The sequence below is a fragment of the Pieris brassicae genome, chromosome 7 (genome assembly GCF_905147105.1).
Source record: "Pieris brassicae chromosome 7, ilPieBrab1.1, whole genome shotgun sequence".
Taxonomy (NCBI): domain Eukaryota; kingdom Metazoa; phylum Arthropoda; class Insecta; order Lepidoptera; family Pieridae; genus Pieris; species Pieris brassicae.
Genome location: NC_059671.1, coordinates 2349514 through 2374983, shown reverse-complemented (window position 1 = coordinate 2374983; position 25470 = coordinate 2349514). Strand labels below are relative to the sequence as shown.

General features: G+C 32.0%; 6 protein-coding genes across 9 annotated transcripts in view; 3 read left to right on the top strand and 3 right to left on the bottom strand.

The window, feature by feature from the left end:
• Window positions 1–410: 410 nt before the first annotated feature.
• LOC123712033 (protein SPT2 homolog) lies at window positions 411–6041 on the bottom strand. Its single transcript, XM_045664949.1, has 9 exons — window positions 5840–6041; window positions 5385–5558; window positions 4985–5207; window positions 4208–4318; window positions 3805–4098; window positions 2868–3719; window positions 2371–2491; window positions 2132–2220; window positions 411–1406 (listed from the first exon to the last, which is right to left on the bottom strand). The coding sequence occupies exons 1-9, from the start codon at window positions 5897–5899 to the stop codon at window positions 1324–1326; spliced, it is 2007 nt and encodes a 668-aa protein (XP_045520905.1). The 5' UTR covers window positions 5900–6041; the 3' UTR covers window positions 411–1323.
• Window positions 6042–7443: 1402 nt separating this feature from the next.
• LOC123711569 (60S ribosomal protein L27a) lies at window positions 7444–8845 on the top strand. Its single transcript, XM_045664161.1, has 5 exons — window positions 7444–7541; window positions 7717–7780; window positions 7890–7987; window positions 8368–8520; window positions 8685–8845. Exons 1-5 carry the CDS (start codon window positions 7539–7541, stop codon window positions 8811–8813), a joined length of 447 nt encoding a protein of 148 aa, XP_045520117.1. The 5' UTR covers window positions 7444–7538; the 3' UTR covers window positions 8814–8845.
• A 258-nt stretch (window positions 8846–9103) lies between these two features.
• On the bottom strand, window positions 9104–11175 carry LOC123711566. Its single transcript, XM_045664155.1, has 2 exons — window positions 11082–11175; window positions 9104–10828 (listed from the first exon to the last, which is right to left on the bottom strand). The coding sequence occupies exons 1-2, from the start codon at window positions 11164–11166 to the stop codon at window positions 9522–9524; spliced, it is 1392 nt and encodes a 463-aa protein (XP_045520111.1). The 5' UTR covers window positions 11167–11175; the 3' UTR covers window positions 9104–9521.
• An 829-nt stretch (window positions 11176–12004) lies between these two features.
• On the top strand, window positions 12005–14438 carry LOC123711568 (programmed cell death protein 6). Of its 3 annotated transcripts, none has more exons than XM_045664159.1 (6): window positions 12005–12220; window positions 12317–12398; window positions 12480–12586; window positions 12805–13073; window positions 13426–13521; window positions 13783–14438. In XM_045664159.1, the coding sequence occupies exons 2-6, from the start codon at window positions 12343–12345 to the stop codon at window positions 13792–13794; spliced, it is 540 nt and encodes a 179-aa protein (XP_045520115.1). In that variant the 5' UTR covers window positions 12005–12220; window positions 12317–12342; the 3' UTR covers window positions 13795–14438. The 3 variants fall into 3 exon arrangements, with proteins under 3 accessions (XP_045520115.1, XP_045520114.1, XP_045520116.1); XM_045664158.1 differs by having other exon boundaries at window positions 12007–12220; window positions 12328–12398; XM_045664160.1 differs by having other exon boundaries at window positions 12009–12220; window positions 12328–12398; window positions 13426–14438.
• A 28-nt stretch (window positions 14439–14466) lies between these two features.
• On the bottom strand, window positions 14467–16518 carry LOC123711567 (dolichyl-phosphate beta-glucosyltransferase). Of its 2 annotated transcripts, XM_045664157.1 has the most exons (7): window positions 16298–16518; window positions 16133–16220; window positions 15877–16051; window positions 15525–15733; window positions 15240–15454; window positions 15035–15172; window positions 14467–14726 (listed from the first exon to the last, which is right to left on the bottom strand). In XM_045664157.1, exons 2-7 carry the CDS (start codon window positions 16202–16204, stop codon window positions 14537–14539), a joined length of 999 nt encoding a protein of 332 aa, XP_045520113.1. In that variant the 5' UTR covers window positions 16205–16220; window positions 16298–16518; the 3' UTR covers window positions 14467–14536. The 2 variants fall into 2 exon arrangements, with proteins under 2 accessions (XP_045520113.1, XP_045520112.1); XM_045664156.1 differs by having other exon boundaries at window positions 16133–16518.
• A 154-nt stretch (window positions 16519–16672) lies between these two features.
• LOC123711805 (low-density lipoprotein receptor-related protein 6) overlaps window positions 16673–25470 on the top strand; it is a 30694-nt gene continuing 21896 nt past the window's right edge. The window contains exons 1-10 of the mRNA XM_045664609.1: window positions 16673–16970; window positions 17037–17260; window positions 17404–17594; window positions 17885–18175; window positions 18606–18790; window positions 19553–19782; window positions 21089–21268; window positions 22147–22380; window positions 22806–22947; window positions 24043–24207. Coding sequence (XP_045520565.1) covers window positions 16880–16970; window positions 17037–17260; window positions 17404–17594; window positions 17885–18175; window positions 18606–18790; window positions 19553–19782; window positions 21089–21268; window positions 22147–22380; window positions 22806–22947; window positions 24043–24207 — 1933 coding nt within the window. The 5' untranslated portion in view covers window positions 16673–16879. The remainder of the gene's footprint in view (window positions 16971–17036; window positions 17261–17403; window positions 17595–17884; window positions 18176–18605; window positions 18791–19552; window positions 19783–21088; window positions 21269–22146; window positions 22381–22805; window positions 22948–24042; window positions 24208–25470) is intronic.

The window sequence follows — 25470 nt, the reverse complement described above, 5'->3', positions numbered from 1 at the left end:
GTGTCTTTGCATGAATGAGTATATTGCTGCTTTTATGTACTATAATTTGGTGTACCTAGTTCAAAAAATGTTAATGTTGGACTGAAGCGACTTTGCTTTTATACCCCTCAGCTGTAGCAATGCTGCGAACTCATTCCGCGATGGTTCTTTCGGCACAGACTACGAATTCAAGAAATTACATGAAAATTGAGATTGACAAGATAAAATTTAAAAAGACAATGGTTGGCATATTGATTACGTTCTTTTTTAAGGCCGAAAGCAGAAAACACTCTTTCTTTTACTTTGTATTCATTCCAAAACATGGTTTTTTAATGTTGCGAGTGAATTTTCTAGAAACAAAGTTAGGTTCGCAGGTATATATACCTGTTACGAAATAAAACTAAATAGTAATAATTTCCATCAACCTTTATTAATTCTTATACCTTCCATTTAGTAACTATCATAGAACAGTCATTTTTATTTTTTACAAAGATGCAAATTATTATGAAAAAATTGTGATTTAACTTTCTGTACATCTTAAAAAAGGATAAAATAAACTAACCAAATAACTTTAATTTCATAATAGATTTTCTATTAATCAAAACAACTAAGCACTTTGCTCAATATGTAATTCTTATAACAAAATATGAAGTTTTCACAAATTTACATAAAATTATTAAGTCTTAGAACAAATCAGCGCATTGCAACACACTTATTAAAAAATTGTAAACAGTGCAAAAATCCCAATTAATAATATGTGAAATCATTAATAATATGTGAAATCATTAATAAAGTTCCAAGCATCAATTATCAGTAGAGATCAATAAAATATTATGAAAATTAAGTCAAATGTTTCCAAAAAACAACTTTTTAGGTATAGGATTAATTTGAAATTGGCAGAAATAATTTTGTGCTACAAACTAAATCACCAAAAACATGTTAGAACAATATATTTGTTACGTTTAACACATATACTAAAATATACAATTTATACACAATAAGCATAAACATATATTACAACATTTAACATACTCTCAAACTGTTTTATATCACTTATAGTACACCAAGCAACAATTTGACATTAAACTATTTAAAAAATGCTATATGTCAAATGTTTCAATGGGTTTCAAAGAGTTCCATATGCCACCATATTTAAAAAGAGAACACATTTTTTAAAGATTTTTGTGATATTGGCGGTAAGGAAGAAGATAGAAAGTCATTATTTAAAAATATTCATAGAATTTGCATATTCTATATTATATATGTAATTAAGGCATTGTACAAAGATGCCTTTTTGAGAGTATACCAAAGCATTGGTCCAAATTAAATTGTCAATGGATTGCATTAATCGTCTGATATCCGTCTCTTGCCTTTTTTCTTCTTTTCCATTGCCTCCATCCTCATATCCTCCAAGTCTTCCATGATACCTGAATATGAAATCATAAAAATATGATTTAGATCAGTAACACAATGTACCCTTGCGAATTTCAATAAAAAAAATTAATGCTTATACATTCAACACCAGGGTCAAGAACAGTAAGAAATGAAATAATATCATTTTAAATTCCCTGTAAGTTTGAACTAAACCATTTTTATGACGAGTATGGGCATACAATACTGTGTATAAAAATGTAATGTAATTATGAATTTTAGAATATTGCTTATTCAAACTGGTATGTCATTTAGTATTGTCTTTTGTTAAAATAGCTTTTACACATTAAGAAAAACACCTTTTGAACGGATTAAACTAAAAGATGATCTTTTAGTCGATACCAACTTCGGGGCAATAAATACAGATAAAACAACTTTCTCTCAAGCTGTGATACTTTTGACATTTGACCCTTTAGTCTTCAGTCACCGTGACCACGCACGCTGAAAAGCACGCGAAACGTCGAAAAAAAAATTTAAAATTATGTAAATAACTATAAGTTTTAATAATAATACATAGCTTTAACCCGTACAAAAAGTGTTTTTCTGGTATGTCATTTCTTATGCTGAAAAAAGTCAATTGTTAAAGACACAGATAATCATAGTATTGCATGTATTATCCACATATACAGAATACTTACTAAAATATTGAATATACCTTAATTTATCTAAGTATTATAAAATAGTTAATCTATCTATTTCTTAAATATAAAAATATACTAACCAATCTTTTTAGTTATATACTCCTCACGCTGTTGTCGAGCAAAACTAGACTCCATGGATGGGTCATCAGCATCGTCCATATCTCGATATCTTGAAAATTAAATACAAATTTTAATCACATTACACTAAAAAAACTCAATATAATATACATTCTATTTAAGTAAATTTACCCTTTTTGAGAATAAACCATACTGACCAATTGAAAATTGTCTCCTGAAATGGTAATATTATTTCACTTACCTGGATTTATCATATCCAAAGATTTCTTTGATGGCGGAGGAGTAGTCTAACTCAACATCGCCATCGTCGATGAAGTCATCCATCTCAGAGTCATATTCCGAGTCAGAATCTACCATACGACCTGCAAAAGTTTTACAATTTATCCCGTTTTCTTTACAGAAATACCAATGTGTAGTAACTTATGAGAAACAAAAAATATTTTTTGAGCATATGCACAAAAATATTCAAAGTAATTCAAATGGATGTTTTTGTGACCAATCTCTGATTTAATTATTTAATTTATTATTAATTCAAATAATTTCTTTGTAGAGACATTATTATTTCTACTAAATCTTGTTATGTGTTTTAATTCAATCGACTCATCTAAGAGAGAACAATAAAAATCACTGGACGTCCTACTCCAGTTATGAGTTCAAAGACTTTTTGTATAAACAATACAAAGTTGAGAAAAATAAATGATTTTAGCACTATCAAATTAGTATTAACAAATGACTTACGTTTTTGCTTCACTTTATCATTAGATTGCTGTTTCCTTCTATTATCACTGGGAGGAAGTTTCTTCCCACCATTCCTACCTATAGAATTGACATGTTGGTCAAAATCAAAACCAGTGACAGGTTTACTCGAACCACCCTGTTTCATTCCCTGTATAGATTTCTTATCATCTCCTTTTTTGAGACCTCTGCCTGCTTCTGGTAACCTCTTACCATTGTCTAGTTTTATTTGACCATTTCTAGGACTACCATCTAATTGTTTCTTTGCTAAGGCCATTTTATCTTTCATATTTCTATCTAAGCTCTCTTTACTAAGTTTTGGCACGGGCTTGCTCAGCGAGCTATGCCCATTGGAAAGTCTATCTTGCTTTTGTGGTAAGAGCTTTCTGTCATTTTTATCTATCCTGTAAGTATTTTGGCTTTTTAAATCTATATTCTTTTTAGCTTCTTGTTTTATTGGCTGCTCTTTATTTGACTTGGGTCTATCTTTACTTCTATCTGAAGATATACTTGTTTCTAATTTTGCCTTAGTTTTGTCCAACCTCTCTCTATCTTTGTTAAGCCGCTCCATTTCTCTTTCAATTCTGTCGCGTTCTGCTTTTAATTTATCTAATCGTTCTTTATCCATTCTATCTTTTTCACGATCAACTTTATCCCTTTCTAACCTAGCTTTTTCTTTCTCTTTCTGTACTCTTTCAGCTTTCTCTCTGTCACAGTCTTTCTTTTCTCTCTCGTGACTTCGAGGAGGATCACTTTTAGGGATAGCTCTTTCACCAACTTTCGGAATTCTACCAAATCCTGTACTAGTTGGTTCTGGTTTCCGTTCTTTATCTGTTGGCTTATCCGCTTTTGGAACTGGAATTTTTTAATGATTCGCTTATAATTTCACAGCTTTTAAAAGAAAACAGCTGAATATAAAAACTATTACTGAAAACCATACCTTTTTGCCCTGCCTTTGCTGCTTCAATACGTTCCTGACGCCGTTGTCTTCGTGCCATTTCTTCTTCATACTCCCTCTTTTGTTTCTTCGTCATTAGTCTGTCAGGCTCAGGTTCCACAACAGTCTTTTTTGGTGCACTAATATCAATAGGTTCACTTTTCTTTTGTTCCGCAAGCTTCAACAATTGATTGAAATCCATTGGAGGAGGGGCCGGTCTACGAATTTTAGGTTTATCTGATTTTTTGTCTTTCTCTTTTTCTCTTTCAGGTTCATACTTTTGGGGAGGACTAGACTCTGAAACATTTTTAAACTTTATATTATATTTAGTTAAGAGTGGCAGAAAACAGTTATTTTTTTTCTCTAGGCTTTTTATAAAATTAAATACTTTTGTGTCATTTCTTACCACCATTTTCGGTACGACGCTTTCTCTTATGGGGAACTGGGTCATCTTCATGGCGGAGAGCATGTTTGACTCTTTCTCTTGTACCATGTAAATCTTTGGGAGTAGAACTGCCTGAAATACAATAGTTTAATAATGTAGTGTAAAACAGCATATTGATCATAATAAAGAAATAACTTAAGATACGTTATGGGTAGAGCACAATAGAAAAATAAACTGGCTCTGAAATATAAATTTATATGTACTAAGCATTGCATTAATATTAGATAATTTTGTTACATTGCTTTTGTCGTCACAAGGTGCAGACTGCAGACAGTCCAAAATGGCTCTGCCAGCAGTCAACCGGCAACATATTAAACAACTTCTAAACTTGAATAGATTCAATCTAAAAACAATGATAGGGACAATTAAGGGCCATTGTCTCCTTAATAAACATCTTTTTGTCCTAGGCGCGACGGAGAGCCCCCTGTGCAGAGGCCATTTCAGTGCAGAGGAATCAGTAACCCATGTAGTTCTGGAATGCGAGGCTGTGACTAAACAATGTCCAGAAATCCTTGGAACAGTGAGGTCGCTCCATGAAGCCAAGTTAGCCAGGACTTTACGCACAATGGACCTACTGCGAGTCTAAGTACAGAAACTGAGTCCACACATACATTGCTTTTGTGGTAGTAATAACAAAATAACATGATACAATATTTCCTAACACTGAACTAAAATATTTTTATTACAGTTTTATTTAGTAATATGAGTATAACAAGGGTAAAATTGTATACAACTTACTTGAAGTAGGGAATTTGGGTTCATCTGGCATTTTACTATACTTTTGCATCATTTTCTCATATATTGCAGCTGCAGACTGAGATTCATACCCATAATCATCTTGATCTGGCTGATCTGGGCCTTCCCGAGTAACAGCTGTGTTATCTCTATCAACAGCATCAGCAATGACTGACTTATTAGCAGATTTAATGACCTTTAGTGTTTTTTGAATTTTGCGCAGGGCCTTAAAGTTCAATTTAAAATTTTGTCTTAGTTAAAATTTGGTTTAAAACCTAAATTTGAAAATCTTTCTAAATCTAGGAACAATATTTGAAATCAGCCCAGTAGATTTGACTCATGTTATTACAACAAACAAAAAAACAAACTGTTCTTCAAGTTATTTTTATTTATATTAATTCACCTTAGGATCACGCATTGCAGCTAATTCCTCTCTCTTTCGCTGGGCATCCAGTTTTTTCTGTCGTTCCTCTTCATCTTTCTTTGCAAGAAACTTTTGTATATTAGCAGATAATCTATCTTTTTCCCTTTGTTCTTTTTTTGGTGGATCAAACTTAGCCTTGTAATAATAGTTACTCTAAAAAGTAGAAAATATTTGCTAGCTAAAATTATTGTGAAATGTAAAGGTTATTTTAAAAACAAGTGATTACAAAGGACATATTATAATTCGCTATAAATAAAGATATAATAAGACTGATTAAAACATTATCAAGTTTAAAGTAAATAATTATTGACTGGTAAAAGTGTTAATCGCAGTTGAAAATTTTGCTTCATTTTATTTTCTTCATGAAGAAGAAAATAAAATGAAGCAAATTAGGGTAATAATTTTAGGTCGCAAATTATGATCGAAACACTCACAACAGATGACTTCTCTTGTTGATTTCGCTGAGCAGCTAATAGGGTTTCACGAAACTCCATGATGAATATTTATAATGGGTTAATAGAATCAGAAACTCAAAATAAGGGCATTATTAAGTTTTTTTGAGAAATATTTACGATGTAGAGCGAAATTACGTGTCAACTTCGACAAACAACCCAACCATTTTCTGGAAACGTACTGAACAAGCACAGATACATTTTTCAATAACTTCATTACTGTGGGCATTCAAGACTCATAATTGATGTAAAAATGACATAAAGAACATAGACTATATGCACCATTTCCTTATTATGTCCTTACTTATTATTCTACTGACTTTGTTTTCTCAGCTGTATTTACTAATCTTCACACAAATGAAGGAAATAAATAATAAATATTTCATGTCTTTAGCTCAGGCTTTGTTACCTGACCATATTCATACAAATTTGTTTTGCCTAGTAGAACGACGTAACATGCTAAGTAATGTCTTTGCCTGTCTAATCCTGTGTTGGGAGTTCAATTTCGTCAGAAACCCTTTTGATCGAAATGTCGTAACTTAATTAAAATCGTAGAATAATAATTAACTCATAGAAAATATGACGTTTGTTCAAATATGGCATCTTTTCTAAGCGTGTTTTAATACAATTTCTAAAACCAATACTTAACAGAATTAAATACAACATTTGTATATGTAGTGTAAGTCCAATACATAATGTATTTTTATCGACCAAGGCAACTATTACTGACGGACAGCTTTAGAGGTATCTAGAGGGTGATTAGCGATTATCAGTAGGGCTTCTGTCGTCGTTGCGCAGCTTCTTGCATACTTCACACATAGATGGGCAGTGGTAATTAAGTTTAAGGGGGATGGGCTCGTGGTTATAACGCATTATAAAGCGCATAACGCGCAAATTCAACCCCAGATAGAGTACTATTCTTTTTATTATCGCCACAGTGTGGGAGTACCCTAGTACCAGCTTTTTCCACTTGACCGAATTTAACAACGAACGGTTTGAATCATCGACGACCACTCCCTTTTCGAGCACCTTGATCCCTTGGCGTTGCGTAGAGTTGTCAGGGCATCTTCTACCCCATTTACAACGGAGAGTGGTATTTTTTCATTATATCTGCAGCTGACTTCAACTATCGAAATTCGAGGCTGAGTACAAAATTCCAATCGTACCACCTCGATGTCCGTCGTTCCATAACTGAGCGTTGTCACGTTGATCACTATGTGGAATCAGCTGCCCACTGAAGTATTTCCTAAACAATTCAACTTAGTGTCCGTCAAAAAAAGAACGTACCAATTCTTAAATGGGCGGCAACGCGAGCCCTCTGGCATTGAGAGTGTCCATGGGTGGCAGTATCACTTAATACCAGATGAACCACCTTGTCCATAAAGAAATTGAATTGGAATTTGAAAATATTGTCACATAGATTTTTATAATACATAATGGAACCTTTGCTTATCCATGTTCTTGAAGCTTTTTTAAAGCCGGCTGAAACCCACAAGCTACACCTAACACTATTGCTATAAAATGTAGTTGACATGCATGTACTGCAATAAACAATATTGGCAATTTACCTTTACAAAGTGTCACAATTTACATTGACATCTGACGTTCGTTTAACAAGTATAACGTATACCTACTTCTCTTTCTTTTCAACTGTTGTTAATTCTTGACGAAAGCCGAAAATATGGTTGGTGTTTACATTTGTGTTTTATCTAATAAATTCTATGAAATCTTAAGGAATTTAGTTAAATAAAGCCTGTACAAGTACTGTGAAATGTAGTGTGTGGTTATATTCATGAATATTTTTTAAAAGCACTAAGGTGTATTATGAGTATTTTGTTAACCTATTACTTGTTGTGCAGGCCACCTCCAAAAAGAAGACTAGGAAGTTAAGAGGACATGTCAGTCATGGACATGGTCGTATCGGTAAGTTGTATGTTCCAAAATTAAACTGATAATGAAAACTTAACTTAACCTAGAAAATTCTATCAGTACTGGAAAGTACTCGTAAATTTTTAATGATTATTGCTTTTAGGCAAACACCGTAAGCATCCTGGTGGTCGCGGTAACGCTGGTGGTGAACATCATCACAGAATTAACATGGACAAGTACCACCCTGGTTACTATGGAAAGGTAATTTTATTCTATATTCAAAACGGCATATTGCTTAAAAAGCAATTATCTTTTTGTAATTTTTAAGTATATAATTGAAAGTACATGAAATTACTGCATGTGTTTACATATTGATGGTATAGGATCATATGCCAAAGCTAGTGAATATATCTATATTATTCTTTTGGGTGTTTTAGTTTTATGGGCCATGTTTACTAATTGCACAATAAATCGTTTAAATGGGCACATATCATTTCTGAGCATTAGTAATGCTCTAAAGTATATTATGTCTTGGTGAGTAGGTTAGTTAATTTAACATGTGATTTGAAAGCATTTACTGGTAATGCTTTTACTTTGTCAGCCTTTATTCATTTAATTAATATAACATAATTTAATTTCAGCTTGGTATGAGGAACTTTCACTTAAGAAGAAACAAAATCTTCTGTCCTGTATTAAATTTGGACAAACTTTGGACCCTTGTATCGGAACAGTCCAGACTCAAGTATGCAAATGCTACTGATGGAAAAGTTCCAGTGATCAACATTGTTAAAGCTGTAAGTAATACATATCTTACTAGTGTGTTTGTTAAATATTAGATAAGGATTTTAATATGAGTGAAATAGCAATAACTACTTTCATTTTGTTTCTCGTTCAGTCTATTCTCTACTGTATCTATTATTTCATAAAAGACATAATGTAAGTATAATTATAATTGCAGGGTTACTACAAGCTTCTAGGCAAGGGCAATCTTCCCAAGCAGCCAGTCATAGTTAAGGCCAAGTTCTTTTCCAAGACTGCTGAACAGAAGATCAAATCTGTTGGTGGAGTCTGTGTATTGTCAGCGTAATTTAAGTTAACAATAAATTCTAAGAAAATGTACTCAAGGCCTTTCAATCTAAGTTCATTCCAAGCAAGCATTGGTAAATTTATGATCCAGTGAATGTGTACCAACTTGCATGGTGGGGCCCTTGTGAATCAACATTTCACAAGTCATCAAGTTAATATTATAATATGTAGTTCAAAATTATAACGCCTTATGCCTGCTACTCAAATGTGAAATATATTTGTGTACACTTAATAGATTCAGAATATTGAAACCAAAATACATATTTTCAATTATTTTAATAGTTACACACGTTTTTAATTTTAACATAACAAAGTAAAATACATTGCAAATAAATAAATTTTAATTTATAAAAATATCAGGAAGTTACTTTACTACACTTGATGCTATGATTAAGCTAAAATCTATAGAACATCTAATCCTATCTTGTCACATTTAGATATGATATAATCAATGTTGTTAAACATTATTGCTACTTAGGCACTAATAGGCTACATGCTTGCTACATGGTAAGACATTTGAGTGTGTAGAATGTACTGAATTGCCTACCAAAGACAATGTCAAAATGTAAGGAGTTTTGACATAACTAGTATTATGATACCTAAGTACTGACAATAATTAAATATTTTATGAGATTACTTAAATATACCTACATAGGTAAACTTAACTAGTAGTTTTCACAAGATTTTATCAGTCATGAGTGAATATATCTTATGTGAATATGGTTAATGTGTGTGTAGCTCTCAGCTGTTGGTGAGGGGGCCTCATCATAGCAGACTGTTCAGATTTGATGGTTGCTTGTTCAGTTTGTGTTTGAGCAGTATCCTGTGCCCGTGGAATTTGCTTTGCCTTCTTTCTGGCTGCGTCACTCTCTGCATAATACATCCCAAGTCTTGTTTTTATAGCTGCCAATGCTGCTCCATTTATTTCATCATGAAATATATTACTATATCGCCACTGTTTAACAACTGGACCCTTTTTTCTTTCTTTTTTGAGTTTCTTTGATTTACTAGGCATTTCAGATATTTCAGTTTGTGTCTCAATGTATGAGCCATTACTTATAGCAAGCTTATCTTGTGAAAGATCAGGCTTAGCCTGTAGTAAAATAAAAGCTGTAGGTTGAGCAGGCCTGTTAACTGATTGTAAAATAATACCCATGCCTTGTGGATGTTGACCACTTTGAGCAGGATAAAAATTTGTAGGTGTTGATGTTGTTGTCAATTGCGTTTGATACTGATTTTCAAAGTAATTTTCCGCAATGTTTACTAAATGACTATTACCAGGATATGTTAAAGGTGTATAAGTCTCTTGTGGGACTGGAACTGGAGCTATAGGCTGAAGTGGCTCATTTTGAACAGGTAGTATCTCCATATTTCTTTTAGATTTAGGCATAGTTGCAGTGATATTGTCAGGATCATAACTTTTTATATAATCTTTCCACATTTTAGAAATATTAATTTCAAGGCCAGCAATTTTGTCAAGTCTGATAAAATCTTTCAATCTGTGAGTATGAACTATTGAGTAAATATGATTTTTTATTTGGTCTACAATTCCTATCGGTAAACGAACTTCCCCTGATCGCCTATGGCTGTTCTTACCTCTATTGTCACTTGGAAACATAATACCATCATCCATTTTCTTGCAAAGAACTCTAACTTTACGCTCTGTTATAGCATGTATATTTTTGAAAGCTGTTTGACATACTTGAGTCTCTTTTCCCTTAACTCGGACAAAATATTCAAATGTGCATGTTCTCCTACTGCTAGATTTAACTCTTTTTCGTTTGACATCAATTTGCCGCATTAAACCAAATAAATATGCATTTTGTTCATCATGACTTTTCATAGAGTAAAACCCTTGAAATGTTTTCATACGAATATCCTCTGGTACCATTTGAAAACATTTTCTACGGCAGTTGCAATCTGGTCCAGGTTGTTTAGGGGGTACAATTTTCCCATTGGCATTTATATATTCTTGTCCAGCTATTCTCAATCGCTTTTGTTTTTGTTTGTGCCATTCTAAAAAAGGAATAATATTTGATAACACAATTAAAAATATATATTTTCTAAGTAATCTATTCTTTATAAGAAATAACAATGTTTTTATTTCATAGACTAGTGCCGAACTTTGGTGGTGTACGTATCAAAATGTAGTAAGAGTCAATAGTAATGTAGTTCTACAACCGACTTATAGTTAAAATAACGTTCTCTATAGCTATGAACAAATGCAATTATGCGTCTCTATATACGAGGGAATAAATAAATAAATTACCTTCAGGATTTCTTAAACGTCTTTTCACAACTTTGCCGTTTTTAGTAAGTTTTACTTTACGCTCATTGCTTTGTACATCCGCCATTTTAATATCAGCGTATAATACGATTGTGTTGGGGTTACCACATAAAAATACCCCTTCAAATCAAATATTTTTTCTTCATGGGTCGCTAACTTCAGCAATTAACGGAAATATCAGTTAGGTACTTTTTAAACTTAATTCAATATTACTTTTTAAATATATACATGTAGATTTTCACAAAAATTGATTTTGTCTTTAGCCGATATTGACTTGACTCTGAAGCCGGATCCAGACTCTCGCTAGGCGCCTCGTCGAGGTGCTCGGCATGAATGTTGGCGATTGGACTATTACGACACTAGTCACCATCCAAACTATTGATTTATAATTTATTTAGTTGCTCGCTACATATACTACAAGATGGGCATGATTGGAGTAAATGCGTTCGCTATTTTATGTGCCTACCAATATTATGTCTTGCGTTTATATCACAAATATTTAAAAAAATAATAAATGTGGGTGGAATAAATATAATTTAATCTTTTCCCTCTTTAGATGTTAATAATGTTCTTTTACTTTCAACTTCTGTAAAAGTATAAATAATTCTTTGCTTATCCGATCACAGTTTTGGATCCCAAGTTATTTGTTCAATTTGATAAAATTCTATAAAAACCATAAACAACTCGTTACTCCAATCCGTTATTATAAGAATCTTGCATGCGTACTTACAGTGCAATAGTTAACAACAAAGTGAGGGACCGCGAGAATTTGGTTTATGCTGTTGCCTTGCCCGTAAACGAGGCGACACGAGTTGGTGCGTCGAACTCTTGCGCTCGGGTCGTTGAAAGTGTGGACAGGGTTTAACAATACATGATTAGTAAATAGAATATGATTTTTGTAATTTGTTATCTGTGCTTACATGTTGCACGTCGAAAATCCTCATGAGTAATTTCTAAATTCTGTGTAGTTTTTAACTATTATTATTATTCTGCTTCCAACAAACAAATATACTAATGTAAAGTCTATTTATTGATTTTTATAAAAAAATAAATTATTATTGAGTGATTCATATAAGTTATTACACAAGATTTATAGACGTTTCACGTATCGAGTGATAAAGGTATAAAAGTACTTAATTTAATTATTGTCGTTTTCCAAGTAAGATAATTAATTCTAGGTATGTTTGTCACTTACTGTTGTTTTCTATATATTTTAGTTACTTTACAGATCACAAAGTAAACCATGTCTTTCCAATCTCCAATGCCAAGCAGAGAGTTCCTATGGGATATTTTCAGAAGGTTTGTGTACTTTCTTCTTTCTATATAAGTTTTTTTATGAAGGATGCAGATTGTTGTAGTTTTTCCTTTTAATATTTACAGAGTTGACAAAGATAGAAGTGGCCATATTTCAGCAGATGAATTACAGCAGGCTCTGTCGAATGGTACATGGAATCCATTTAATCCAGAAACAGTCAGACTTATGATAGGTAAGGTTGTTATCTTATGTTACCAAATGACTCATCCTTACTTAATGCTTTATTTATGGTATGCTTATCTTATAGTGGTCAGATAAGTTGTTTTGTCCAAAACATGTACTATATCAGTTTTACTTCTTTTTTCAAATAGGTTTCTGTCTCCCTTAGTCTTGTAGTAAAATATAATGTATACCTACAGTTCTATTGAGACTGTCATTTGTGAATTTCAGGTATGTTTGATAAACAAAACAGGGGTGTAATATCATTTGAAGATTTTGGTGCTCTTTGGAAGTATGTCAGCGATTGGCAGAATTGCTTTAGATCATTTGATAGAGATAATTCAGGAAACATAGACAGACAGGAATTAAAAAATGCTTTGACTGCATTTGGATATAGACTTTCTGATGATGTTGTTAACACAATGGTACAGAAGTTTGATAGATTTGGACGAGGCACAATTCTCTTTGATGACTTTATACAATGTTGTGTAACACTCTATGTAAGTAATTGGGTCTTTTTTCTATGGACAATAATACTTTGCATGTTACATAAAGTTCAGTAACATAAAGTTCATGTAACAACACTAGCTAGTATTTTGTCACAACATTTTCATACAACTGTAATCAGTAGGTTAATTATATTTTGTTTTAAAATACTATGATTTTTTTTGGTTACAAGGTTCGAACGACATGTCTCTTGCATATTTTCACTTGTTAGCTCATCTGTTTCACATCCTCTGCACAAAAATGCCATTAGACAACTAGGATAATTTTTTGGGCATTTCAGAAAGTATTTATACATAATGTACTTTCTTTATTACATTCCTTCTAATAGATAAATAATTTTTTCAGACTTTAACATCTTCATTCCGGCAGTATGACACAGATCAAGATGGTGTTATTACCATACATTATGAGCAGTTTCTTAAAATGGTGTTTGGGTTAAAGGTATAAAAATGATTTGCCTTCTTTAATATTACTGTTGTTACGCTTTAAATGTGTAATATTTTAAGTAAATTGTATTCTGAATGCATATTATTGAACAAGTCCTAAATATAAATTGTATTTTAATGCTGTTATTGTGCATTTTGATATGATTAAAATTGTCTAAATCTTGTTATAATCTGTTTGTTGTAATGTTTTCACATACCTATTGTTACATCAGGTAGAATAAAGAGTTTATTGATAAATATTTCGTTTTCCGTCCAGTGCTGGCCGTAAGTATGGTGATTTTTCAAGGTCAGTTGTCAAGAACAAGGTTTGGATGCAAGCCAAGTTAAGGTTTAGTTTGAACATTTTGTAGTTTTTAAAGAGCTATGCATGTTTCTTCTATTTAAGTTGTAGTATTTCTAGTGTAGCTCAATTCTTGGATTGAAAAAACAAGCTATACTTGATTATTATTGAGTTTAAAAAAATGTGTTAATATTAATCATTCCCACCTAAATTGCAAAGGGAATATTACAACTGACTATCCGAGCTATTTTGCAATGTATAGTTATTTCTCTAGTTAATATATAATTGATGATATTTAAGAGCAACAATAAAGTGGTTGTAAGTTTTATTTGTTCTTAGTATTGAATAATAGTACTTTGTGATATAATTTATTGTTTCAAAAATGAAGAAATTCGAATGGCCAAAAAGTAAAAGTAATGCTCAAAAATATTTGAACTTAATGTATTGTAGCAGCTTGCATTTAAACTAAGTAATTCTTATTTATGTGAAATCCATTCCATTGTATACATAACCATGTCCAAGCATAAATTTTTTATACATTTCTATAAAACAATCTCTCGAAATATTATATATATTTTTATGTCATGTTAGTACTTCTATAATGTTCTAATAAATTTTTATTTTAAAAACTGCTTTATTTTTATAAATTTATCTATTAAATGTAAAATTATTATAAATTGATAATAATATTGTAAAAATACAATAACATTAATTTTAAATTGTGCTCATACTAGGCTCTCTTCATTTTCCATGCTCCAATTTTATATTTTAACCAAATGATTGCCAAATCACATCCCATTTGTATCCATGACAAGACAGGTGTTACTTTAGAACCATCTATTTCAGTCCAACGCACTGGTATTTCTACAATTGGAATGTTTAGTTTTTGTGCAATGTAAAGTAATTCTACATCAAACGCCCTGAAACCGAAAATTTATGTCAAAGCAAGAAATTTGTCGAAAATATTGAAAATACAAGAAAACCAAGAATAAGTTGATCATTTATTAGATTAAATCTTTTATATTAATAAAATAAGATAAAGTTTAAAACAGATTTTGAATTAGAGAAGGAACCTACATGGAATGAGAATAACAGTAAGTTATTTGGTATGCTTTTAAACATCTTATCTCTCTCTGTATTATAAGATTATGATAGATAGATACATTAAATAAAATAGAACATAAAATAAACTTGCTTTTTTAAATTATGTAAAGATTATTATATTTACCATCTATTAACATGAAGACTTCCAAAGCAATTTCTTGCTGCTTGTCTTGTAAATAGTTTAAATCCACATTGTGTATCTTTAATACCTTTGACAGTAAAGAACCACACAAGAAAATGGAAACCATACATTAGAATGTTTCTGAAAATAATAAATATATTTAGATGAGTGTTAAAAAAAACAAGAGTTAAAAACTATATATATATACCTAAATAGACTCCTTTTAGCCAGTGATTCCTTTTCTAAATGTGCCCTTGATCCAATAACAACAGCCAAACTGTTACTTGTTAGTTCTAATTCTGTAGTTGAATTGCATTTAAGTAACTCATTTAAGGCAGTCTCAAGTTTATTCAAGTCTTCAAACTTTGATGCCCCATCTGCATCAGCAAATAATATTGAGGAACCTCTACAACTTAAAATTCCCTGAAATCAATAATTATATTTCACTACTACTATTAAATAGTGTAAAAATAATTTCGAAACTCATTATTACCAGTTTAACAGCACCACCTTTACCCCTATTTTTTATTAATTCCAAACATCTTATTTTTTCACAGCCATATTTCTCAACATACTTTTCAGCAACATTAACAGTGTTGTCTTTACTTCCATCACTTACAACAATGATTTCATACTTGTATGAGGGTTGCTCTTGGGTTCTTTTTTCTAAAAACTCAATGGCTTCATCAAGCATTGGTGGCACTAAAATTGTTTAAAATTTGAGAATGATTATGTATAAATTACAACAGAGGATTATACAATTTATATTTAATAGCAGCATAGATAAAGTGCATAGTTAACATAAATATCAAAATAATTATTTATAATGAGTTGTTGCGTCTTACATCTTTCTTCTTCATTATAAGCAGGAACTATAACACTTAAATGAACAACTGGGGATTGTTCAAGTTGATAAAACCTTTTGCGTGACTTTGTTTGGGGATCATTAAATGTTTCTTCTTCTTTAAAACGCTCCACAGTAGGGTATGGTTTTGTAAACTTTAGAAGTAATATCACAACCTAATAAAATATATTTTTACAAAATTGAAAATTTTATTTTACATTCAGTGGTAGCCTTACAATTAAATAAAATTAACTTACGGCGACAAAACTGGCAAGTGTTGTGATGGCAGCGTACACAAATACGAAATACAAATGCGAGAAGACGCCCATTTTAGCCTTTCAATACCTATGTTTATACAAATTAATATTATACGTGAATGACTGACATTGAACCTCTTTACATAAAATAGTAAAATACGAAACCTCGTAATACGTGTACCAGCACTGTTCAGTAGATAACAGTATTATTTTATAGAAGTATTAATAGCAAATATTTAAAACTTATAATTAATATTTCATAGCTTTTATATCTATAAATATATATAATAGTGAATACATATACAGCAATAAAGATAAAGTAAACATTAAAATTATTAAGCAAATTTTAAGGAATTAGGAATTCCCATAATGTTTTCTAAATTCGATTTGACAATTTACAATTTCTTGCAAGACATTTTGTCTCGTTGTATTCATTTACATATGTATTTCAAGTTTATAGTGTTATATTTCATTTATCTGTGGTTGCAATATGCGCCCGGCAGTGAATGTATAATCTGTAATCTGTATCTGAAGTTCTGAACTTTACCTTGTGTGAATTATCTATATTTGTGTTACAAAATATTGAAAATATCAAACATATCTAATACTTAGTTTGTGTGAAAGAATTTTTATACTAAATGTATTACAATGAATTAATTTACCGTACGTGCCTTTTTTGTTACCGAATTAGCTACCACTTTAATACTTCATGAGCAATTTTGCACCACGAACCTTTTGCTTTTCATCATGACAAAACGCCGAAGAATAGTTCAAGCTGACAAAATAATACAGAATGTTGTACATGTATTTACTTTACTAATGTTCTTACAATTAAAAGGTAAGCAACTTTTACAGGTAACCTTCACTATAATTACAAAATTATTATCAAAAATCATATTTCCAGGCTTTTATTCTACATCGACCAATCCTGTATTACTATATTCAACTGCTGCTGATATAAGAGTTGGGAATCTTTCTCGGCTTATTAAAGCTAATCCAATAATAAAAGACTTAGAACAAGGATCAGCTGTTGATTTTTTACATAAAAAGAATCTTGTGTGCTGGTCGGACCAAAATGCGGAATTGATACAATGTATGGAATATAATGATACTTTTACTGGAGAAAAGGTTTGTCATGCTTATTATTTAGACAACTAACAACTTTTACCAATAGCATGAGCAATAAGAAAACAAATATATGCAAAGTTAATAAACAATAAACTATTTTGTATTTGATAACCATGACTTATTTAATTTATTTCTCATTGAAGGTGAAAATAGTATCAGAGGGATTAATTACTCCCACAAATATTGCAATAGATTGGTATACAAATAAAATATATTGGACAGATGGAGAGACAAATAGAATTGAAGTGATTAGTATTGATGACAAATACAGAAAAGTGCTTTTCTGGTCTGAAGTTGACTTGGCTATTGCAATAGCTGTTGTTCCTAAGTCAGGGTATGATTTATTTTTAAAATTTGTTTCTACATTTACTTAACAATATTATGTAAATTATGCAGACATACAATTGTTATGTTTTTTTACAAGAAACTGCTGTCAGATATTGGTGAGGCACTGCAAGAATGAAATGTAAATTATAATCTCTAGGGTGGTGTCATAAATACATTTGTATTTAGCAAGTAAAACAAATTTCTTACTTAGAAGTTTAAACACAGCTAGATGAACATTTATTGTGTCTGAGGAGTACTCTATAAAAAATATTTGTTGAGACACATTTAAAATTGCAGATTGATGTTTTGGACTGATTGGGGTGAGGTACCTAAAATAGAACGAGCAGGAATGAATGGTGATCCTGCAACCCGTAAAGTAATTGTAAAGGAAGATATTTTCTGGCCTAATGGTATCACTGTGGATTACAACAACAATCTAATTTACTGGGTCGACTCCAAATTGCTATTTGTTGATGTTATTGATTTTGATGGCAATAAAAGGAAGAAAATTATCAAGTCAGGCTTAAATTATCCTTATGCACTGACATTGTTTAACGAAAAGCTTTATTGGACAGATTGGAAGACATGGTCAGTAAATGTAGTTGTTAATTATAATCATGCCTATGCTTATTGTTTATACAACTTTTATGGAATTGATTCCTTGGGTGTCAATAGTTGTTCTATGTTGTGAGAGTTAGAAGGGTTGTATGCCTTTAGTGAAGTTATTTTAACAGAAACTGAAATATGTCTCGCTTGAGTGCTGGTATTAGGCCCAAGAATTAAAATAAAATATTATCACTATAATGTTACCCCGATCAAAACCCTTAAATTATTTTGTATTGTTTATATGAATATGAAGCAGTGTCCGCCTAGTCACTTGACCATACCCTACTAAACACCTCCTTGCCTTTTTTTTTATCATAAAACTGAATCTGAACGAAATCTGAGGCCAAACCCTCAGAGGTATATTTCTCGTTTATCTGGAGATTATGTATGTTCATTTAACTTTTCTATACAGGGCTATTTATACATGGGATATAAGTACTACCGGTCCAATCAAAGAGCTGGTTAAACTAGACTCAGTGCCTGTGGATATTAAAGCATATGACGAGGGAAGACAAATTATACCCACTGAAGATTATCCATGCAAAATTAATAATCAAGGATGTTCACATTTGTGCCTTCTAGCTCCTACTCCGCCTGGTATGTTTTTTAGACTAGTTATTTTGTAGTTCACTAAAGTATAGATTTTGAAACTAATAGTCATAATTTTGTGCACATTGTTTATTTGTCCTATCAACAAATTGTTGGGTATATATTAAAACTGATGAAAAGTGACTTGGTACATAATTTAGCAAATCCATAGACACCACTCACCAAGTTGTTTTAGTAGCCCTTGTTAATTGTTTATTAGAATTTTTTTTTGCATCGTTAAATTCTTACCTAATTGTTGTTTATGAATTTTATTTGTTGTTATATTCGCCGACGCTTGGCGGATCCATGCGATTTTGATACAATTATTTGTGTATCATGAAATTGTGGGCTAATCAAGGCCTGATTTCTCAAGTTCTAATGTCTTTTTCACATGTGTATATCTTATTTCTCATTACAACAATGAAAAAAGACAAAATTTTCAATAATATTGTCTTTGGTTAATGTGAATGCTGTATATTTAGATAAATCTTTTTTTACTATATTTACTATTATATAATTTATAAGAGACTAATTTGTTGTAAAACAGTTGTGAAAAAACTACCACAGTTTAACAACTGTATTTATACTCCAATTAGTTTAATTATTACAATATATAATAATTTAAGTTTCAATTTACCTAATAACACTTTAAAGGAAAAAAATGACTAGGCAAACCAGGGGATTAACTTTTGTGTCATAGAGTATGATACAATTTTTTTGAGAACTTTTATTTGTTAAATTGTTTTTTTTAAACCATTGACAATATTCTAGGCTATGTCTGTTCCTGCCCAACTGGTGTTAAGTTGAAAGAGGGCAGTAATACTACATGTAACAAAGGCCCACAATCAATGTTGATTGTTGCTCAGCGATCTATAATTTCAAAAATATCACTTGACTCTCCCGACTTCACACCTTACACAATGCCATTAAAGGACCTCAAAAGAGTGGTCACAGTTGACTTTGATCCAAAAACAGAATATATTTACTGGGCTGACAGTGTGGTAAGTTTTGAAAATATTATTGTAGGTTTATTTAATATTTTTTGCACATAAGAAAACAATTCGGTAACAAATCCTGAAGGTAAAATAAGGAAAACACTGAAGGAGGCCTTATCACTTAAAATATCTGCCAGGCAACTCCTGCTAAGGGGCCGTTAAAGTATTACGCACTATAAGGGGAGGGGTCTTTGATTTTCTTATTTGGTGTTAACGTCAACAGTAATTATTTACTTTTTTACTTATATTACCCACACATTGTAGAAATCGAAATGTTTTTCGAGGAATCATCACACAAAAAATTTATACGTTTTCGTACTATTATTTTCGAGAGCTTACAAGAGGAGGGGGGGGGGGCAAATTGCGGTAAATCTGCTTACGTATTACTTGAACGGCCTAAAAGTAATAGAACAGTATACTGTACTAACCTTAATCATAAATAAATTACAAATTCTTTAGGGTGAGGGATTATAGGGTTTAAGTGATCAAAAAGGTTATACATTAAACACAGTTTTCTTTATTATACATATAAAAAACATACATCATCATCAACATCTTTTGAATTTTGCGCCTTTTAAAAGTGCACAGTGTGAGGAACATTATTCTTGTATTGATAATGGCATGGTGTTTGGAAGATGGCTTTATCCTTTACGAAACACTAGATGGAAGTTGAACGCTTTTTTTCTTTTAATGTAAATCTAAGATGCTGTATTTTATGTCTGAAGTATTAACGGGGCCTGTCGCGCGCTTAAGCGCGCGTTCAAGCGTCATGCAATTTTTGGAGATTATTGACCCCCCCCATGAAACCCACCGTAACGTTTTCTGTATCCAATAGTAAAACGTTTCGTAACCACCCCTAGTGAAGAGTCCTTCATACCTAAAACTTACCATTATGTAGTGTAAAGTACTGGAACGTCGAAAATAATATTATAAATAACTAGTAATTCAACCCCCGCCCCGCATCGTAACGTTTTACAAGAGGACGAAGATTCGTTACGTAATACTTGAACGCACCCTATGACGAAGATGTAGTTTGAGATAAGAATTATAATGTAGGTCCATATTTGACTGTTTTTTATAAGCTCTGGACAAAAACGGCACATAAAGAAATTTACGTTCGTCGATTTCAGTTTATTCAATGAAATTTTATCTTCTGACGTAGTCTGTACAGTTATGCTCGTGTAAATTAATACGCGTGAAGTGATTTTTTGGCAATTTCTTTATTAATTTGAGTTTATATAGTAAAATAGACAATAACTTTATCATAAATGTAAACTAAATTTAATAATAATATAAATATAACAAATTTCAGTCAAAAACTCGGTCAACAATATCGCGTTGCCGCTTAGATGGCAGCGAACAGTCAGTTGTCATTCACAGCAATGGTGTACCTGATAGTATAGCAATAGATCCGTTAGCTAGGAATATTTATTGGACTGATGCCGTCTCTGATACCATAACTGTGGCCCGATTAGATGGCAGTGCTAAGAAGGTAAGGTTGTGTCAAATTACGCTGTGTATTTACTGTCTATGTGCTGTTTAAATGTATAAAAATATCTCTTTCCCCTTTGACAAGTGCATGCGCAAGTCAAGAAAATTAGTAAAATGGTGAAAAAAAATAAAATGTTTTATGTATCTGTCGGAGCCAAATAGCTTAATAAGCCGTTCAATGATTGGTTGTTTATGGCAGAGGTCAGACTGTAAATAAATATTGCGATCCAATACCTGTCTCAATGTATATTGAACACATTCTATAGATATCGACTTCAATATCGTCAGTATGTAGAATATCGTTCTTGGGAGTTGACGAATTTCGTAATAATGGACGATAAAAGTAAGCCGTGTCTTTCCATAATATAGGCCAAACTTTAACTTACCTTAATGCTATATTTAATGTTATTATTATATATAATTTTTTTAATAAGCATAAACACAAAAATACTTGATCCTTGATACTTAAATTGATCCTACATTATATGCTGAGTGCTCATCCAAATCAACAGATCTATCACAAAAAAATCTAGATTTTATGTCAATATGCTCAATATTTATTTCTGCCCCGTTACACATCAATATGTACTGACCAGATCTCAAGGATGACAATATATACAAAAAACCGTCCGATCCTTGCCGATAATTTTGTATGTGTTTGATTTTGAATCTACCGTGTTTATTTAGATTGTCCAGCTTAAAATCAAATCAACTTAGGCATAATACTTAAAAATTATTTTGGGTTCAAGAACCATTGAACCATTGGTTTCCGAAAGCAGGTTGGTCTAAACCTACACAGATGTTTGCCACATGTGATCTTAAATGTCACAGATACATTATCACAAATACAGTGTGTACAGAATTATTATGGCATTACAGGTGATAATCTATGATGAGCTGTACAATCCTCGTGCTATAGCGTTACATCCAACAGCAGGGTGGATGTTCTGGTCTGATTGGAATGAGAAGAGGCCGAAAATTGAAAGGGCGAATCTGGACGGTGGTGAGAGGATGCTGCTAGTGGGTGAAAGAGTCACATGGCCGAACGGAATCGCGTTGGACACACAACACAATAAGCTGTATTGGGGAGATGCCAGGACACATAAAATTGAGGTAGTTTTATAATAATTTTTATAAGATTAATATTTTTGTAAGTGAAACTTCTTTATCGGCGTTGGAAAAACAATACCGTCACATTTTTCTGTTACGCGTCACATTTTCCTGTTACGCGCCATCTTTTTCTTGTCCCTACCACGGTCGATTCGAAGAATACTTTCTCCAGCGGAGTTTTTCAATGCGTATATTTACAAAACATAATTTTCGCTATCGCCGTAAATATATAAAAAAATAGAAACCTTGACTAAAATTATAATCATCACCTGGATTACAATGATAATCAAGTGGTCAAGCGCTATGCATAGACTATCAACATGTACACTGACATAAGTTTCTGCCATAGAGCTAGCACAGATATGGTTAATATTTTATGGCTATATTGACATTAATTAGTTACATTATGATTTTTCTAATCACATTAGGTAATTAATATGGATGGAACCGACCGCCGTGAACTGCATAGTAGTGAAATTCCGCATATATTCGGTTTGACCTTGTTGGGACAACATCTCTATTGGACAGATATTCAGCGGCGCACTATGGACCGCATTAATAAAGATACAGGTATTTATATAACTGGGTATTATTAGTATTGTCTTTGGTTAACAAAGCTTTTACACATTGAAAGATTTTTTTTACCGGATTAAAGCTATTTGTCAGCAAAAACCCTTCAACTTTTAGTCGATACCAACTTCGAGGCAATAAATACAGATAACACAACTTTCTCTACAGCTGTGATACTTTTGACATTTGACACCTTTTGTCTTCAGTCACAGTGACCACGCACGCTGTAAAGCACGCGAAACGTCGGAAATTAAATTTAAAATTATGTTAATAATTATAAGTTTATAATACAAATAGCTTTAATCAGGTTAAAAAATTGTTTTCTTTTAATAGATATTATTAAGCAAAAACATTTTCTAAGGTAACATTACTAACTTGGAAAAGTCTTTTGTAATTTTTTTTATTTTTCGTTGGTATGAGATATTTTTTTTTTCTTAATGTCGGCTGGTTGATGAGGTTTGATTAAAAAAAAAACTAATTACAGACTAGATCATGTCTGTAATATACTTATTCTTGAGATTTTTATTCTATAATTTGACTAAAGTGACATTAAAACAAAGTAATCGTCGTTATTAAAGACAGAATAAACTTAAATAAATCTTGCGGTCATGATATAGCTTAATGTGTTTCATATCGTAAATAATATTTGGAAATAAATAAATAATAAATTTGTTCATTTGACACAAATGTAATTCTAAGCAATGTCTTTTAAATGTTTTGTGTAATATTTAATAAGACTTGATATATATCGTCAGAACTTCATAGTTCGGCGACCTTAAATAATAAGTTTCAAAACATCTCTTAGCTCTTAAGTAGATAGAGAAAAATAAAAATACATTTGGGATTCATGCAAGATGGATATATTTGAATTACTCCGTAAAGTCTAAATGCATTAATTTAACTAAACATTTTTTAATACATAACACACGGGCAGGGGACACTTACACTGCCAGAAGGCTTGCAATTGCGTTGCCAGCAATTTTCAGGGCTTGTTCTATTAACATGAGTACATTTACGGTGCAATTATGCTGAATATTTTATCAGTAAATAGTTTTATAAATAAAAAAATGCATTCGATATACAACTTCTTTTCAGGCCTAGAACGACAAACAGTGGTCGAGCAAATGGCGAATATGATGGGCGTTAAAGCGTTCACGGTTAACGAGTCGCTGGGTTGGAATGCGTGTGCGCAAAACAACGGAGGGTGTTCGCATTTTTGCTTTAATAGGCCGCAAGATTATGTGTGTAGTTGTCCTATGGGTGAGTATGGACCTTATATATAATACTTCTGTTGTCTGTAACTTTAATAGAATAATTTTATCTATGAAGTAATTATGGAAGGTCCAAATAATGTGTACGCTGGTCTATTAGATCTTATAAAAATAGACTAACCGATTTGTTACCATGGCTACGTTGTTATTTTGTTGTTCATCAATACGTTTTTTAACACACGATACTTTTGGGTCCCTTTAATTGTGAATATGGCTATGTAATAGCCGGGTTCTATATATAATATAAATTGTAAATGCTATTGTTACGAGCTAGGGGATCGGATAGAAAATGCTGTAGATTTCTTCAAGGGTTTATTTCTTGGTAATCAACGAGGAATTTATGAACACAAATTAATCGCAGAAATGCACTTACAACACACACAAAAACAGTCACTAATTACTTCACTTATGCACACTTCACACCGTACTTTATCACTTGTAATCACTTTATTCGCACTTTATCGCTTCGGTGTTCTTCTCGTGTAATCGCATTCAAAACTAAGTGACTAGTCGCGTTTCGGCTCGCTTATATATCCCTGGGAATAATTCTAAACAATATTCGAGAACTTTCTAGGCGGGCTTGCTACTGAGTAGCGATTGCACAATTCTAGAACGTCCGCACTCTTTGTCTCTTTCGCACGTTACTCCGTCCTTGTCGTACGGCGTTCTAGAGTGCTCAGTCTAGTTTCGAGAAAGTTCTGATCTTCTCTCTCTCTCGTATCATTTCGTCCTTGTCTCACACCTAGAAAGTTCGGTCTAGAATATTCCTTCATCAAAGGGGTATACCTAGGCCTGAAAACGCCTGAAAACGGGTCTCCTGAAAACTGCACCACTCTACTACACATGTTCTGAAACCGACTGAAAAAAACGTTTCAGCTTCCTGAAAACTAGAGTAACATTATGGAAATTATAATTTTCTAATATGTGATTGACCCTCTCCTGAAACGGTCAGAAATCATATTTCAGCCTGCTGAAAAGTTCTCTAACTAGTGGAAAAATCTAGAAACATTGCAGTCGACTCGTCTTTGTAACACTATGTTATTTCTTATATAAAAAAGGCATTATTAGGTCTTTACCATCATTATTATGTACCTAGGCTAAGATTTAGAGTCGCCACTTAGCGCTCGGGTATGTCGAATTAAATGCATTTTTGATATACAGGAATCATACTTAAAAAAAATGCATAGTAAAATGATTACGATTATTTCTTAAATGATTTAAGTAATTTGACGAAAAATTGAATTTTTTTGTT